This window comes from Lutjanus erythropterus, chromosome 9, assembly GCF_056507025.1.
Source record: "Lutjanus erythropterus isolate fLutEry1 chromosome 9, fLutEry1.hap2, whole genome shotgun sequence".
In the NCBI taxonomy this organism is placed as follows: Eukaryota; Metazoa; Chordata; class Actinopteri; order Lutjaniformes; family Lutjanidae; genus Lutjanus; species Lutjanus erythropterus.
In genome coordinates this window covers 27,233,023-27,250,000 of record NC_139325.1, presented here as the reverse complement: position 1 = coordinate 27,250,000, position 16,978 = coordinate 27,233,023, and the positions used below count along the sequence as shown (strand labels likewise).

Genomic DNA, 16,978 nt, shown 5'->3' with positions numbered 1-16,978 from the left:
AGTATTCCCCTCCACAAGTGCTAAGGTAGCACTGTAAACAAAAAAAATGACAGTTCTGGAAAAAGGTTAACACAGTAAAGACAGAGTTTCACAGAACAGAGACCGGGAAATTCAGATTTAAAGAAATATTGTACCCAAATCATACACAAGTGTTAGATCTACTAACAATACCCTTCAGAAATGTTTCTATCACCAACAATCCCACTGCATGAATGAAATCTAATCACTGCCTAACCATCGGACCCATTACATTCAAAAACATTAATGAAATACAGTAATTGGGTGATTTTTAAATCAAGTATTAAACATCCAGCTGTAAGAGGCTGGACCTGACATCTCTCCATTACTGAAAACAATCAAGGCAGTGTCTGACTCTCTAAGTCTGAAATTACCGATTCACTTCGTCCTGTGCCAGAACAAGGCAGGTCTGCTAATGCAAACCTCAAAAATGTAGGGAGATAAATATTAAATAGACGTAATGTACACCACGATAAATACGATCAAGAGGCAAAAAGGTGGTGCAGAAAGTGCAAAAGTAATCTTCCATCTCTTGTCAGTACAGTAGCTGAGCCCCGTTGTCCTCTATCACAGTGTGTGTTTGATGGCGGTCAGAGGGTCACGTTTATTCTGCAGATTCTGCTGCAGCTCTCTGAACAGATGGTCCCGCTCCTCTGCATCCAGCAGGATTTGCTACAAATAAAGAAAAGCAAAAAGGATTTCACTCACCATCACAAAGATTCATAATGAAGCTCAGATTATCACACATCCTAACAAAGGACTGTTGCACATTTCACAAAGTTGACCCACTTTTTTCCAGCTTTTTTCATTTATAAGTAGGTAAGATAGTCTTGCCTGAATTACCTCCTCACTTCAATCAAAATACTCGTCTGGCTGAATTTCATTGTGGTCTTCTGAGGCTGCTGCTGGTGAGAAATTAAAATCTCTGCACTTTCTACATCTGTGCAGATGATGTGGTTCTGCTGGAAACACCTCTGAATTCCCAGGAGAACTTAAAAAGCGTTTCTGGAGAGAGGGACGTCTGGAACAACCTGCTGCCACCATGGCCAACCCCAGAAAAGCAGAGGAAAATAGATGGACGGATTTTCTGCAGTATATTTTTCTTGTTGTGACTGTGAGTCTATAAAAAGCCATCAAACCTTGATGCAGAGGATCAGACATTGAAACCTGACACTAATGACTGGGATTGTAGTTTCTAGTTAAAAAAAAAAAGAAAAAAAAAGAATCTACAACCACACAAAAACACAAATTTGATCTTGAGTGTATTTTTACTTCTTGCTCTTTTGTTGTCTTTCTACAGATAATTACCTTCAATAGCAATAGTACACGGACAGGGCCGGTCAGTGTTAAGGTATGTGGAGGAGAGGAATGTCACTATGTGCACAACAATAGCAACTTGATGAATCATCTCAAAAAGCGTTGATCTAATTTTAGGATCACTAAAGATGGACCAAACCAAACAGGCATGACTGCGTTTGTACATTGAACCTGTGACAGATATCAGACTGTGATGCTGTCTTTAAAACAAAACCATCTGTGTTTCTTTCCCTTTGTATCAGTGTTTAAGCAAGTTCACACCCTGCAGTTTTTAAGTTAAGTAATAAATGTGGAGGCTTTTTTTCAACTGGCATTTATCTGGTATCAATGGTAATAATTTGACTTTAGGGCAATATTTTGCAAACATTTCAATTATTTTTTGGTTCATGCAAATGAATACAATGAAATACAATGAAAAATGCAGTTTGCAGTTTCTTAGAGTCCAAGTTGATGTCTTCAGATGTCTTAATTTGTCCAACCAGCAGTCCAAAGCCCTCTTCCATGGAAGTTGCCATACTGCACGACTATGTTTCCATGGTTGCCCAGAATGGACAAACCAAACACTCGCTCTAAGTTTTGCGACCAACCTAGGTTTCTCCTATGTGCTTGGAAGGGGAGGGTGAGACTTGTCATTTAACTACAGTATATAAACACTGGATGATGTGTTCCTTGTTCAGATGCATGAATCAAATATTTGTTATGACCAACCACTGACAGCCGACTTTGAGGCAGAATAAGCAGCAGATTCCTGCTCTTTACCTCTATGAGTTTGTCTCTCTTCTCCAGGCTGTCCCTCAGTTTCCTCGCCTCCCTCTCTCGGTCCTCTCTGTTGTTCTGCCAGGCTCTACTGGCCTCCTTCTTCTCCTTCTCCTTCTCCCTCAGCTCCTGCCGGGTGTCTCTGAGTTGAGTTGTCAGAGAGGACACCGTTTGACTGTGACTCTCCTGCTGTCTCTGGAGAAAAAGCAAGATGAATCGTTAGGAAGGCTGAGATTTGTTGTTGCTTCATTGTGTTGTGTGTGTCTTTGTTTTCATTTAAGAAGTTATTCTAAACTCAGAATATCTATTCAGATTTTTATTTTTCAGCTTTCTCTTTAACGTATAAAACTTTCAAATCCTCTCCTGCTCCTAATATCTCACCTGCACCAAGTCCTGGTATTCCTGCAGGGCTGAGGTGAGTTTGATGACCTCCTTGCACAAGATGTCGCCGTTTCCCTCTCTGTCCTCCTGAGCTCCTCCCCCAGCCAACCCCTGACCAATCACAGAGTCAGAGAGAGCCTGGAGGAAAATGACATGTTGTTATGAGTCAAAGTTTCCTCGTGGTCACTGAGGTCAGTATTTACTGACAAACCTCATCTGAGGACTGCAGAACAGGCTCTGCTTTCAGTAATACAGAGAGAATTCAAGTTCTGCAGATTTGTTTTCAAGGTGAGGAGGTTAAATGAACCCATATGTGACTTTATATTAATGACGATTCTGAGAAGTAAGGCTGTCACACCAGCCCCTCACCCCTAGTGGAAATGACACCCTTGTGCAAGTATTTTACCTGAGAATCTTTCTGACAGCTCTTCAGCTCCTCTTTGAGGGAGTGGATCAGAGCCTCCTTCTCCTGCAGGACCATGTCGAGGGCCCGGTCCCTCTGTTTCCACACCTCCCTCTCTTTCTCCACCTCTTTCAGCAGCTGTTCCTTCTCCCCAAGAGCCACTCGCAGTTCCTGTGGGAAAGACGGACAACATACAGGTCTATCTGAATAAAGCATGTGCAGAGTGACCTGTGTACTGGAGACAGTACAAATGCATGCAATTCCAACCCTGGTTTCTACTGTGTGTGTGTGTGTGTGTGTTCTCACATTGATAATATCCTGGTTGCACTGCAGCACAGTGTTGAGTGTGTCGAGGTCTCTCTCTCTGTCTCTTCCAGCCTTCCTCAGCGCCTCGATCTCTTTCTCCAAGCCCTTCTCCTTCTCCATCATTTCAGACTTCAAAGTCTGCAGCGCTGCCTATTGATCACAAAAATATGTTACATCTACATCCACATAACATTTAAACAGAGCTGTCTGTAGAACTTTTGATTAATCGAACAGTGCTGTCAAAAATATCTGTACTTAATATTTGAAATGCTTTCAATAGTCATTTTTTTCAGTATCGATACTCCAGTACCAGCTGCACTTTCTCGCTCTCTTTTCTCTCTGACAGGGAGTTTTTCACACACGGCTGCAGAGACGTCACAATCCCGCCTCCTCCAACTTACTCACAGCGTTGTCTGTCTTCTTCTTGTCACTCATCGCATTTGTTCTGGTTGAATATCCGTTATCATGTTATAGCCTTGTTATATTTATCTTATAATACAAATCTAAAATTTTATGCTCTCAATGTTGAGTCAATTTTCCTTCTGGTATCGTATCAAAATGAGAAATTTAATTATTGTGACATCTGTAATCTAACAGTATATAAACAGAAAATTTAGGGGCAACACACTCACTCAAAAAACAAAAGAACAAACATTCCCTCATTTCAGCTTTTTCAATGAGAGGATTTTCTGCTTTTCTCCATTTATTACCGATGTAACCTGAGTATTTTCTGGTTGTGGACAATTCATGAGACAAAACAAGATTTTTGACTTTTTTTTTTTAAGTACAAAAAGTATTTTTCATGATTTTATTATATGGCCCTAGAAATGATCAACACCACAACAGAAATAAGACAGAAGAAAGAAGCATGTTCACTGAAGAGGTACGCTGAAATTGTCACTATTTTATATTGAATTTGGGAAGAGGCATAGATATTTTAATAATGTTAATTGCACTAACATTGCTTCGAACCAACAGGGGTTGACATTGGGGTGGAGGGGGAGTAACATTAGAAGACAACATTGGGAGAAAAGCGTGAATTTGTTCATTAATTTAGTGTATTATGGAGTCATGATTTTCCCAGGAAAAATCATGCCCGGTGGCGAACAGAACTGCTTAGCGAGAGAGACGCTCATAGGGGAAACAGTCACTCTGAGCATAGATGATGTTATTATTCTGTAGCTGTTACGCTGTGCAATCAACATTTACGTGATACGTTTATAGCCCCTTTAAATGGGTAGGAAATGGTCTGCCTGATAGGATTCATTGATCCACTTTTTGTGGCATGCCCCCTTTCAGAAGCCAAAAAAAGGTCAAGCTGCCCCGACCCCACAGCTGTTATCAATTTATGTTATCATTAAGAATATCTGGGGAAGCAACTTAAAGATTCAAGTTGAATTTTAGAATAATAAAGGTCAGCATGATAGTATCAGCAAAATCGTTTTTTATTTATTTCCCTACATAAATCATATTCATTCACTCTATATATCTCCCCTGGTCATCCACGTCCCCCTCGCAGTGGCTCTGCACCCCCACCAGGGGGCCCACCCTCCACTGAAGTGATACAACACACTGATTTGATTAAATGAGCTTGGTAAGAGAGAGTCATGACAGTAATTTTTTAATAAAGTTCCTAGCTGTAGTCTCTACTCATCTCCATTTCTTTCTGAGAGTCACCGGATCAGCACTTAAATCAGCTGATACCATATTTACAGGCCGAAGTGTCTCCAAGACTACACCATTAAAAGCTCTTTGTATGTTGATCTTTGTGTTTTCATGACAGACACAAACTCAAAACACAGTGCATAATATTAAAAAAAACTTCCTGCAGGCCTGAGATAGGGAAGAAACCATCACAAGACCTGCACTGCTCATGTAAAAACCTTCAGGGACAGGAGGAGTGAGTCTGATGACTATCAGCAAAAGTCTGTCTGCTCATGCCGATAACTGCTACGCTTCAGCGAGTGTCTGAATTGTGTCATCATAAGCAGACCCAGCATTTAGCAGTTGATGTCAATGATCAGTGTCAGCTCTAACCTTGTTGTCAGACAGAATTTCCTTCAGATTCTCCGTCAGCTTGTTGGCCAGCTCAGTCCCTGCTCCCTCGTCCACACACAGCCTTCTGATCAGACCCATACACTCCTGGAAGAGAGGAAATATCTGTCTGCTTAGCGCAAAATTAGAAACACACTCATCTAGCAGCATTGCTGGGGAAAGTCTTGACTTTATATGATTTGGATGTCTTGAGTTTAAAGATTTAAGGCATAAAGTAAAGTTTTTTTTGCAAGATTCTGAGTTTAGAAAGCCATTTCAAGCGTAAATCAGAATGCAGGGCTGGAATAATGCGGCTATAGAGGCCAGAGCCAAGCAGATGTATATGCAAATACATCAGATAGTGCCGTCATAAATCATGCTACCACATTTGTTAATTATCTACCTGCCCTGAAACTAAAATCTGTTGAAACCTGCTGAGATCTGTGTGAAACCACAACACTCACTGCACAAGATCAGAAAGAACAGAGTTGTTGATTTGTATAAAATTCAAACTCAGACTCATTAAAAGGATTTTGGAACGTGGTCTTTTTTTTCCTTTTTCACTTAATGTTTTAGAGAACAACCTTGATACGATTCAAAGTACCGTGAATTTTGTGATCTGTTGCACCCCTCGCTGAAACATGACGGCCTCGATTAAAGAGGACCAGCGCCCTCTGTGTATGTAAACGTGTCATTCTAAGGCAACCAAAAACACAACAATTCTTCTTTTCAGGTGATTATACACTAATGAAAACACACTTATTAATAATATATTCCATTTCCGCCTTCTTCTGACAGTAAATCCTCGTACATCTTGAACACTGGAACTTCAACGGACAAATATGAGAGTTTGGTATTGATCTTTTCACTGAGCTCACTGAGATATTTTACAAATAAAATAAGTTACTAGTGTGGCACCGAATAAAACCACCACTGCACAACATTTTCCAACACAGGTAAAATGTGACGGGGGGGGGGGTTTGTTATACAGTCATGTACTGATTGTCTTTAATAAGCTGTAATTCAATCAAGCACCTTTTGTTTCAGCTAACAAAGTCATTGGTTATCTTTCTGATAGGACAGTGCTGTTTGCTTTAACCACACAGCTGTCACCTTTTATCCAGAGTTCCTTAAAATGACAGTCATCTAAAATTCCTGCTGTAAATCATCAACGTAACCAGCAGCTAAAAATAGTGAAAGTCATGATGAAGGTTTAAGAAAACATACTTCAGTGTCACTGTTACGATGTGGTGAACAGACAGAAGCGAGCGCAGTTTTGGCACTGCCACTTTAAGGGCGTGCAGTGACTTCAAAGACAAACAACATTCCAGTGAGCTTTGAGCCGAAGCTGCTGCTGCAGCAGCAGAAGATCCGACTGCTGCGTGCATGACTGAGTCCCGTCTCCCCTCATCACCTCACCCACCTGGATCAGACGCTCCCGGCTGTGGAGGGAGTGACCGAGGCTCTGCAGCAGGGAACAGCCACCCTCCTCCTGGACCAGCTGAGGGAAAGAGGAAAACAAATGACACTTTATGTTAAAAGTCAGAACGGTTGATCAAACTTTTGTTTTAATGAAATGATTCAGGGGTTGTGATGAGGAAAATATACTCCAGATGCTAAGGGCTTTTAGAGGTTAATTTCTGAATTTATCGTTTGGTCGATAAAACACCATAGACGCAAATGTGCATAAAATATCTGCCAGAGCAAATGAACCTGTGTGCCTGGCATATTCATCTGGCTCCCAGGCTATAAATAAGGATAAATAGTAAACTTACTTTATAGAGCACTGAAAAAACAGAGTTACAACATGCTTCACAAAATACCAAGAGAGAGAGATAAAAATCCATGAAGGGAACAATTAAAATAACAATAATTAAAATAATAAACAAGACACAATAAAATAGACAGTCAGGTAAAGTCAGGATATGTTTTCCAATAAAAGTCTGGTATTAGAAGAGACTTAAAAGAAAGCACAGACTGAGACAGCCTTATTTTCTTGGACAGGTTGTTCCAGAGTCTGGGCCCTGGTGGTAAAAGCTCTGTACCCTTTAGTTTTGAGCCTGAACACCGGAACAGACAGAAGGACGCTGCCTGAGGATCTCAAACAATACAAAGGTTCATACAGGGTTAAAATGTCTAAAATCTAATCTGGAGCCAGGCCATGCAGAGCCTTAAAGGTAAACAACAAAATCAATCCAAAACAAACAGGGAGCCAATGTAGGGAGCCTATAACAGTTGTGATGTGATTTGATTAAGACAAGACAAGAGGCTGTTACAGTAAAACACCAAAAAAAAAAACAGTGAAAAGTCACAATAATCTAGAGCACAAGATGGCATCATCAAATGTCTCTGACAAACGACAAACAGTCCAAAGCCAAAATACTACAATACTGCATATTACTTGGACAACAGTAGAAGGAAATAAGAAATATTCTAACAACTAAAAATAATCACATTAGAGTCAAGTAGGAAAAATTGGCAACGATCCTATTTTTGACAGATGCCGTGTTTAGCTGCACAGAGCAGATCGAGTCGGGCAGGAAGACAGACACAAAAACAGCATAGAGAATCTGCTCAATTTCTAAAAATAAGAGATCCTGTGCAGACTTGCCATCATGAAAAGACAAAAAATAAGCAGTTTAACCACTTACCCATGATAGAACCAAGAAAATCAGGGAAAATGACCACATCAAGAAAATCTGTCCAAGTAAACACTTGAGACACTTGAGATTTCTCCCTCTGTTGAGGAGTAAATTTGGTGTCTGAGTTATTTATCTATAACTAAGGTAATTTTCTCAAATCAGCCTCGTGTCTATATAGTTGGGGGACAGTTTATTCACTTTTTACTCCCAAAAGTTCCCTTATATCCTTCCAAACCCCCTAAAATACCTGATTTCACAGCAGTTTTTCTAAAATAAAATAATTTTTTGCATTGAAAATGTGGTAGCAAGCGAAAATTGCACTTTCCATTGGTCAAATTTGCAGAAAAAGTTGTGGTGATTGGACAAAATTACAAGGTTGTGTTGTTGTTGTGATCGCAGCATTGCAACTTCACTGATCAAAGGCACTTCAGGATGTGCATCGGTAAGTAATGCATCACCATTCATACGCCTTCATGTTCAGTACTGATTCTGACTGTTATTATTTCAGTGTTGGGTTCAGTCTGTCGCTAGTTCAAGTTCAGTTAAAAAAAAATGCCTTCATAAGCACTGCACAAGGTTAACGGCTCAGCAGCCTTTCATTTACAACAGGGTTATCAGATTATGGTGCTTTCTGTGTCTTTTTTAATATGTTTTTAACAAGGAAGCATGCATGGCGATTGAGTACAGTCAGTTCACTTGAAAATTTGTTCATAAAGGTTCATTCAGCCATGTACTGAACGCCTCCAATGTTAAAACCTGCTGCCACCCCAACACATTTCACACATGAATTCCTACTAACATGTAACTCGTCATGTGAACACAGCGTCCCTCGTTCTGACAGAGATCAGGTCATGAGGACACAGATGCTATAAAGCAGCTGAGAAGCGTTTTAATGATATCTTCTATCATAAGACTACTGAGCCCGGGGCAAACTCCACCGGCCGGGGAAGATTCCAGAGAGAGGCTGCGTGTGTGTATGTGTGTGTGTGTAAGTGTCTTTATCTGCACCTGTAAAAGAAGAAACGTGGACACACCCTTCCACAGGCACAAAAAAAAAAACAGCACACCCGCCCTCCATTCCTTTCACAATGTTGTGTTTGTGCTCAGTCAACATTCACAGAGTGGTTTATGGAGCTGTTTGGACATGTGACTGACGCTGAGCTGCGTTGCAACGTTGCACTGTGTAATAAACCTGCTTTTCTTGTACCAAAAAAGGTTAGAGGCAATCATCTCTTATGACAGCTGGTAATAACAACTGTGAGGGTAAATGTCAACTTCACAGACATGTCAACCCAATCTCCACTTATAATTATTTTACAGAGTTCACACATTTTGTATTAGTTTATAGACAATATATCTAATAAATACAATATTATTATCCATGTTATGAATTATTAAAGGGATAGTTCATCCCAAAATGCTTTTTATCCATCTGTGAATTCTAGAGTTTTGGAGATATCTGCCATAGTTATGTCCGACTTCTCTCAATATAATAAGACTATAAATGGCAAAAAAACAATCATGACCCGCTTACTCAAGACAATCCACAGACCGTGTTGTGAGCAGTTTCATGTTCTTTGTATTAGAAAGAAAGTAGTTCCTACATGAACTACTCACAACAAGGACCGAGGGTAATTTTGAGCAATATTGTCACAAGTTCTAGAAAGAGACATTGCTGTCTCTTCTAGAGCCTTCTAGTTACATAATATTGAAGAGAAGACAGAAAACTCTACAGCCAACATCTCCAAAAATCTGCATCTGCACAAGCAATGTAATATGTTAGCTTTGCAGTACTGAGGTAGTGCTCACTTTGCGATGAGGCGGTAATGTGGCGATGTCACAAGTTACTTTTAATGGCAGTGATCTTGTAATCTGACAAGTTAGCTACCAAACACTGTTTGAGATCAGAAGGGAGACGGGACAGTGCCTCAAAAAAATCTAAACATAGCAAGGACAGGAGATTTCGCCTCCCATCAATGACACTAAAATAGCTTTTAGAGGATATATCATAAATGCCACTATGAACAGAAGTAATAGTTACATAAAGCAAAACCTGTTTTAATGTACACATGGACATCTGACCAATGTTTGAAGACAGACTTGAAATTAGTGAGCTTTAAAGGTGCTGGTATGATTTTGTTAATTTTGGACAAATTCAGATGAATTGTGTCCAAGCTAAGCCAACTGGCTTGAAAGAAAAGTAAATAAACAGACTTCCCAAATTACTATTTTCACACATAGCTGTCTCAAATGGAGCAAATGAGAGAAAATAAACTGAATACTTACAGGGGCCCACTCCTCTGATCCGTTGACTTCAGCTGGTTGGCTCCTCCCGTGTTTCAGCTCGGCCTCCAGGGTCCTGATGCGGGACATAGCTTGGTCCAGCTGACCTCGCAGGTGCCTGACGGCATGATGAACTCTGCCGGTTGTGCTCTGAAATGACAAATGATTTCACAGTAAACATGAGTTGAGGTAGACTTGCATCGCCAGATTTATTTGCACACGTGAATTAGTCTGGAAACTCTGATCATTTTTTATTTCAAATGGCTGACATCAATGAGAAGCTGCTTTTTTTTACTTCTCTGTGGAATCAAAGACCTCGTGTTTCAACAATTATTACCAATTTTTATGTTGAATCTGTCACAGTTACCACTGTATGCAGCATATGTACAATGTAAGAACAGAAAGTTTGACATGCATATCAACAGTAACTAAGGAAGGCCGATTTAGAAAAGGGTCAGTGGGATCAGGTCTACAACCAATCAGAGCAACAAAACTTGTGATGTAGTGGTGCTTGGTCCAATTTCAGGCAGGACCCAAAATGATGGTCATCTGGTTGGGATTTTTCTTGTATTACAGGTAAACGGTTTACTAAAATATTGTTCTGAAAACATTTGAGGCAAAAAAAGGCAATGCAGTAACAGGATCTTTGATCTTTGCCTAGTTTGACAATTTGATCCGAGTTTTGTGAGCCTAAGATGTTGCACTGGACAAAAAAAATGATTCTCTTTAGTATCATGATTCTTTTTTATGATTCCTGAATCTTTTTTTTTATTTCCTGCATTGTTTTTATATATGTATATGTATATGTATATGTATATGTATATGTATATATATATATATATACATATATATATATATACACATACATATATATATATGTATATATACATACATATATATATATATGTATATATACATACATATATATATATATATATACATATATATATATACACACATATATACATATATATATATATACACATATATATATACATATATATATACACACATATATATACATATATATATATACACACATATATATACATATATATATACATATATATATACATATATATATATATATATATATATATATATATAAATAACTCCAGCTTGATCTATTAGCTTGATGCTAACACATAATGGAAATTCCTTTTGATTGCTAACAGTAATTAGCATTACGATGACAGCAATATCTTAACAAATGGATCCATTCTACTCCACATGCTTAACATAGAACGACATGGGTGCTCATAACGAGTTACACACGAGGCAGAACCTTCCTCTGATTGGCTAAAACAAACTAGCTGCACACAGCACTGCACACAGACCAGCTACAGCAACCTCAAAGGGTCAAAACTCAAACTCAAAATGCAGCCACTACTTGCCAGGAGAGAGCAAGACATATATTTATATTTTATTTTCATTTATTTTTCACTTCTTGATGACCACGAACAGCTAGATTAAAAAACTATATGGATAACTATTTAAAACTATGCACTTTTTCTCTATTCAATTTTAAATGCTCACACTGCTGTGTGCAGTTTTCAGGGGCTCTTTTCATTTTAGCCTAACATCCTGTTTTATTTATCATTTTCTTATGGCACCAGCTCAAGTTTACTTGACAAAGTATTTAAGTATTTGCTACTTTTACATGCACAATAGCAATAATGCTGCTGAAATAAAACTCAAAGACTGACTGACATGATGTTCACTGTTATCAGAAATATGACTTATGACATACTGTTTCCAGAGGTGTATGATTCTTTTTCCTGGTGTCTAGTTTAAAAAAAATGCAATCAATCCTCATATCAAATTGCAATATTCAAGAGTCGACATCCAAGTATCATAACAATATCATATTGGGAGATAAGTGTATCACTTCAGCCCAAATCAATCATCATACAGGACCTGCTCCATATTTGATACATGGTTGTGACTGGCAGGACTGCAGCTGACGATTATCTTAATTGTTGATTAATCTCTCAATTACTTTCTTGGTTTATTGATTGATTAATTAATTAATTTTGTAAGTTGAAAAACAGGTCCAAAAATGTCCATGTGCTCCCCACGTTTAGACCTATTTTTCAAGTCTTCCCTGAAATTATTATTTTCATTATCACTTAATCTGTCATTCATTTTGTCTATGAATTAATTAGTTGCTTGGTCCATAAAATGTCAAGAACTGTTGACCAGTGTTCCCAAAGCTCAAGATGACATCCTCAAATGTCTTGTTTTGTCCACAACTCAAGGATATTCAGTTTACTGTCAGAGAGGAGTAAAGAAACCAGAAAATATTCACATTTAAGAAGCTGAAATCAGAAAATTTGGAGTTTTCTTCCTGAACAAATGACTCAAACCACTTAATCAATTATCAAATCAGCTGGTGATTAACTTTATAATCGATTAATAGTTGCAGCTGTATGTGAGTTTGACAGATTCGTCTGATTTCCAGACTAGTGTTGTCTGATGATTCAGTGAAACCATAAGTCAAATTTATATTTTTTTCTTGTTGACTAGCCTCAGTTGATCCCGGATTACCTATTGCAGCACACTCTGTCAATATTTACAATTACTGGCACACACAGCATCTGGTCAGAGTTCTTGGTCTTGACATAACTGAAAACACTCACCTCTCGATGAAGAGGCATGAACTCGTCCCTCAGTTCTGTAAGCACGTCCCCGTCCTCTTCATCCATTGCATCGCCTCCGTTCTCCACATCCCCAAAGTTCAGCACCCTGTTCACTGAGGGTGACGGCGTGTCTCCAGCTTTTCCTGAGTACCTCCCGGCCTTCCTGCCCAGAACCGGAATCCTACTCCCTGATGGTGAATTGACCGGCTTCCCTTCAATACTCCTCAGCCCCTTCAGCACAAAGTTGGCTGACTGAACATCTGGGGAGTCAAACGGATCGTTGCCCTCAAGAGAGTCCAGAGACTGAATGGACTCGGTGCGGGAAGACGCTTGTAAGGAGAGACAGGACCCCACCAGTGAAGTTGGACTGGAGCAGCTAGATGCCACCCTCTGCCAGTGGAGGGGCATGCTCTGGGATTTATCCCGTGATAATGCCAAAGGAGAAAAAGGTTGAAAAGGCAAGCGGCGAGGAACCCCACAAACAGACTCATAATCAGAGTCGGACACCCGTAAGGAATCACAGCCTTCACACCCTTTGCCCTTCCTGCATCTTTTACCCGTTCTTATGAAATATGGACACGTGTCCCACTTCTCTGACCAGAACTCGTACTCGGAGAGAGCCATATTATCTCTGAGCATCTCTCTGTAGCCCTCCTTCTCTGCCTCTCCATCCTCCTCGCTGGTGCTGCCCCTGCTCTGAAGGTCCCGTGGGTGCCTCTGGTGGTAGTTTTGGCGCACCCACTGTCTGATCTTGTCCCTCTCCTGCGTCAGCTTCTGCAGCCTCTCGGACGAAAGCACCTTCACCCTAGCTATGACTGTGTCGAACTTGAATACCCGCTCGAGGACGCACACGCATTTGCCACAAACAAACTCCCCCTGCCCACTGCCCCGTGGTACGGACTGCCCCAGTATGTGGGTCAGCACTGAGAGCAGATCCATTCCTTTGGATGAGGAGCTCAGGGATAACTGGGACTTGGAGAGAGACACTGAGGAACTCAGAGATAATGTGCTACCTATGAGGAGTAAAAAAAAAAGAAAAAAACATATTTATACTCTTAAAAGGCATGAAGTATGTGAGCAAAATTTTTATTTCTTTATGGTTCAAACTCACCCCAGGGGCTGCTCTGTGAGGACTGGGACAGGCTTCCTCCTCTCAGGGATCCTGTCGGTGTCTGAGGCTGACCAGTCTTCTTATTTTGTCCCCCAAACAGCCACCGCCTTTGGTTTCCCTGAAGAACTCCACCACAAACTCGGCACAAGTCATTTTTACCTCTGGAGGACATCGTGGACAGAAGGCTGATACTGTCCCCCTTGTTGTCCGGTAGATGATGTAGATGTCTCTGTGGATTTAAACAGAAAAAACAAGTGCACATTTATAGCAGTGGCTCCCAAACTGGTTAGGAGGGGGTCACAAGATGATTACCAGAGTAAGGCTCTGTTGAACCAACAAAGATTCATTTTTGAACACAGTTAAATTATGTTTTAACATTAAATTATGTTGAACCAAACCAGTTTAAAATGAAGTAAGATTACATTTAAACCTGTCTTTAAACCTGAGTTTAATTCTTACTCTTAGGACTAAGAGAAGTGGGGAGCCTACCAGTAAAGGGTTGGGAACCACTCACCTAGATTAAGTTAAATTCTGTTGCACCAAGACTTTGATTTAAACTTCAATTTAAACAGTGATCCCATACTAACTTTAAGCTTACACGTGAGGAGATTTAACTTTTAAATGGTACACGAAAAGGGCTCGACTAGACAAAAGACAAAGTAAAAGATGGTGTAAAAGATGTAACAAGACAAATAACAACATAAAAGATGTATTAAGATGAAAAGGACTTAAGGTGTAACAAGACAAAGCATGTAAAAGGCTTGACAAAACAAAAATTACGTAAAAGACGTAAGAAGATGTAAAAGACTTAAAAGACATAACAGGATAAACAAGATGTAACAAGGCAAAAAACATAAAAGATGTAATAAGACAAAAAAAGACATAAAAGATGTAACAAGACAAGCCACATTGTCAAGCCAACAAGACAAAAATTATGTAAAAGACGTAACAAGGTGTTAAGAACGTAACAAGAGATAAACAACTTAACATTGTAAAAAACATAAGATAAAACAGAGAATCTGCCTGACTGCAGAGAAAAGGTGAGGTTCAGGTAGCTCTGCACAGAAACAGCTGATAGAGGAAGACTTTTTACTTTTATACTTTGAGTACATCTCAGAGCCTGAACCATTTCACTTTTACCTGAGGGCAGAAGTTGAATCAGTACCTTCTTTTTTCATACAAGTATCTTCACCTTGAGTAAAGACTGTATGTACTTTTGCTACCTCTGCTTGTGATTTTGTCTTATCGTGGATGTTTTGGCCGGTTTGCTGCTGCTCACAGCTGCTGTGTGTTTACAGGAGCTTCCCACAGGGCGGGACACGTCGACCTTGAGCCACGCTGACAGTGAATTCAGTCAGACTGCCCATGAATGAAACTTTCTCCTCAACAGTCAGACTCTCCGTGAACCTTTCGCTCCTCACAGGACGTCCGAAAACGTTTCTAAATCATATGAGGCATCCTTGAACCACTTTAACCCCTTTAAGAAGAAGTAAGAGCATTTCGGCACATTGATTGAACACCATAATGTGATATATGTATATGGAAACTATGAATTAGAACCATAAACCAGGGTTTAGCTGTTTGAAGATAACAATTTAAGGCAACAATCCTTTTCCAGGAAGCATGCGACGTGTTTCCAAAGGGAAACTCCTCATGATCCAGTGGAAAATAGTTGAACTGTCGTCTATCTGATTCTATTTAAAGCAAATGAGGTGCAGCGATTCACTGTAAAAGTAACGTCAGTCTGTGAAAGTGGAGCTTCAGTGTTTCAATATGCAAACAAGAATATCCCTCACCGCCCTCTGCTCTGTTCGGCTCAGTCCGGTTTTTAACGCAGGTTTCAAACGCGCACTCACAGCCTTTAAATCAAGTATTTCCCAGGTCTGACCTTTGAGTCCTCCGGGCTTCGCGCTCGTTAAAGTCCGTCAAACGACGCAGAAGTCCTCATGGTCGTCTCATAATGAATGGAGCGAAGTCGCACGCAGTTTTTTAACAGAGAAATCTCCGCCGGGAACTGAGCTGGAGCCGCGTTGCAACACACCGGAGAGGAGGAGAGGTGGGTGTCACCTTGCTGACGTCATCGGTCATACCTGAGCAGCGCCGGAGAGGGAGGAGGTCCAAATATAAAAAAAAAAAAAAAAGGAGAGGGAGGAGGTCCGCCGACACCAGCTGAGGTGTATGGAGGACCACACGTGTCACGGAAATACTATCAAAGGGTTTTATTAGCCTAATTAATAACTAATTGTACACTAAAAATAGGCGAATTTGTTTACAAAATAATCCATTCAGCTATAAATAAATAGACTAAATCCCAGTGTAATTCATAATTTGATTTAATGTCACAGAAATAGTAATAAAGCAATTCATGAACTAATTACTGATTTTTCAACAATAATAGACGTTAATAATTTTGTTTACGCTTTATAGATACATAAAATTCCAAAGTTTAGATTATTAAATTAAAATCTGTATTCTTAATTAATTCTTTTGTGAATCCAGTTATTTATTTCTCTTTTGCATTTTCCAATATATTTTTACTTTCACTTATTTATTTGATCATTCTATTTGTTTAGTTTTATATTATTATTATTATTATTATTAGTAGTAGTAGTAGTAGTAGTAGTAGTAGTAGTAGTTGTAGTAGTATTGTTAATATTACATTTGAATGGGAAATAAAAGGATGAATTTACAAAAAAAAGTAAACGAGTTTGATCAGAGTCCAGACCTGAATACATCTGTATGACAATATTCAGTCATAGTCACAGTGCCACCTAGTGACAAGAGGAAATTACATGTTTTATATCGTGATGTGCTGCTCCAATGTGCTGTGTTGAACAAATCAAATGTTGTCAGGTAAGTCATGATAGATAGATATTGATATTACTGCAAAATGAAGACATCCTTACTGTATAATATGTATACAGTCAGTTTCTATATACTTATAACTGGCAGGAGAATTTTACAGTAAATACATTATTACTGTAAATCTCATTACAGTCATTTTTAGTGAGTTTTTCTCCTTTTACTTTAGTAGTTTTCCCAGGTGTTATTAAGGCTCTGGACCACACCCTCATGTGTATTTACAGCC

General features: G+C 39.4%; 2 protein-coding genes across 3 annotated transcripts in view; both read right to left on the bottom strand.

Moving 5' to 3' along the window:
* Nucleotides 1-75, bottom strand: part of tektl1 (tektin like 1) — a 9,081-nt gene extending 9,006 nt beyond the window's left edge. The window contains exon 1 of the mRNA XM_084726963.1: nt 1-75. This exon is cut by the window's left edge and continues 1,688 nt beyond it. The gene's annotated coding sequence lies outside the window, so the exon portion shown is untranslated.
* Nucleotides 76-316: 241 nt separating this feature from the next.
* LOC146321701 (uncharacterized) lies at nt 317-15,930 on the bottom strand. Of its 2 annotated transcripts, XM_084726961.1 has the most exons (11): nt 15,779-15,930; nt 13,891-14,119; nt 12,780-13,792; nt 10,144-10,290; nt 6,639-6,716; nt 5,219-5,323; nt 3,182-3,331; nt 2,879-3,046; nt 2,473-2,610; nt 2,095-2,286; nt 317-690 (listed from the first exon to the last, which is right to left on the bottom strand). In XM_084726961.1, exons 2-11 carry the CDS (start codon nt 14,060-14,062, stop codon nt 586-588), a joined length of 2,268 nt encoding a protein of 755 aa, XP_084583087.1. In that variant the 5' UTR covers nt 14,063-14,119; nt 15,779-15,930; the 3' UTR covers nt 317-585. The 2 variants fall into 2 exon arrangements, with proteins under 2 accessions (XP_084583087.1, XP_084583086.1); XM_084726960.1 differs by lacking the exon at nt 15,779-15,930 and having other exon boundaries at nt 13,891-14,232.
* Nucleotides 15,931-16,978: the final 1,048 nt, after the last annotated feature.

Coding starts and splice junctions, on each gene's coding strand:
- LOC146321701 (XM_084726960.1), bottom strand. CDS start 14,152: ATGTGCACTTGTTTTTTCTGTTTAAATCCACAGAGACATCTACATCAT. Junction 5,324..6,638: donor GCCGGGAGCGTCTGATCCAG/GTGGGTGAGGTG, acceptor CCTCTCTTCCAG/GAGTGTATGGGTCTGATCAG. Junction 3,332..5,218: donor AAATTCTGTCTGACAACAAG/GTTAGAGCTGAC, acceptor TGTGATCAATAG/GCAGCGCTGCAGACTTTGAA.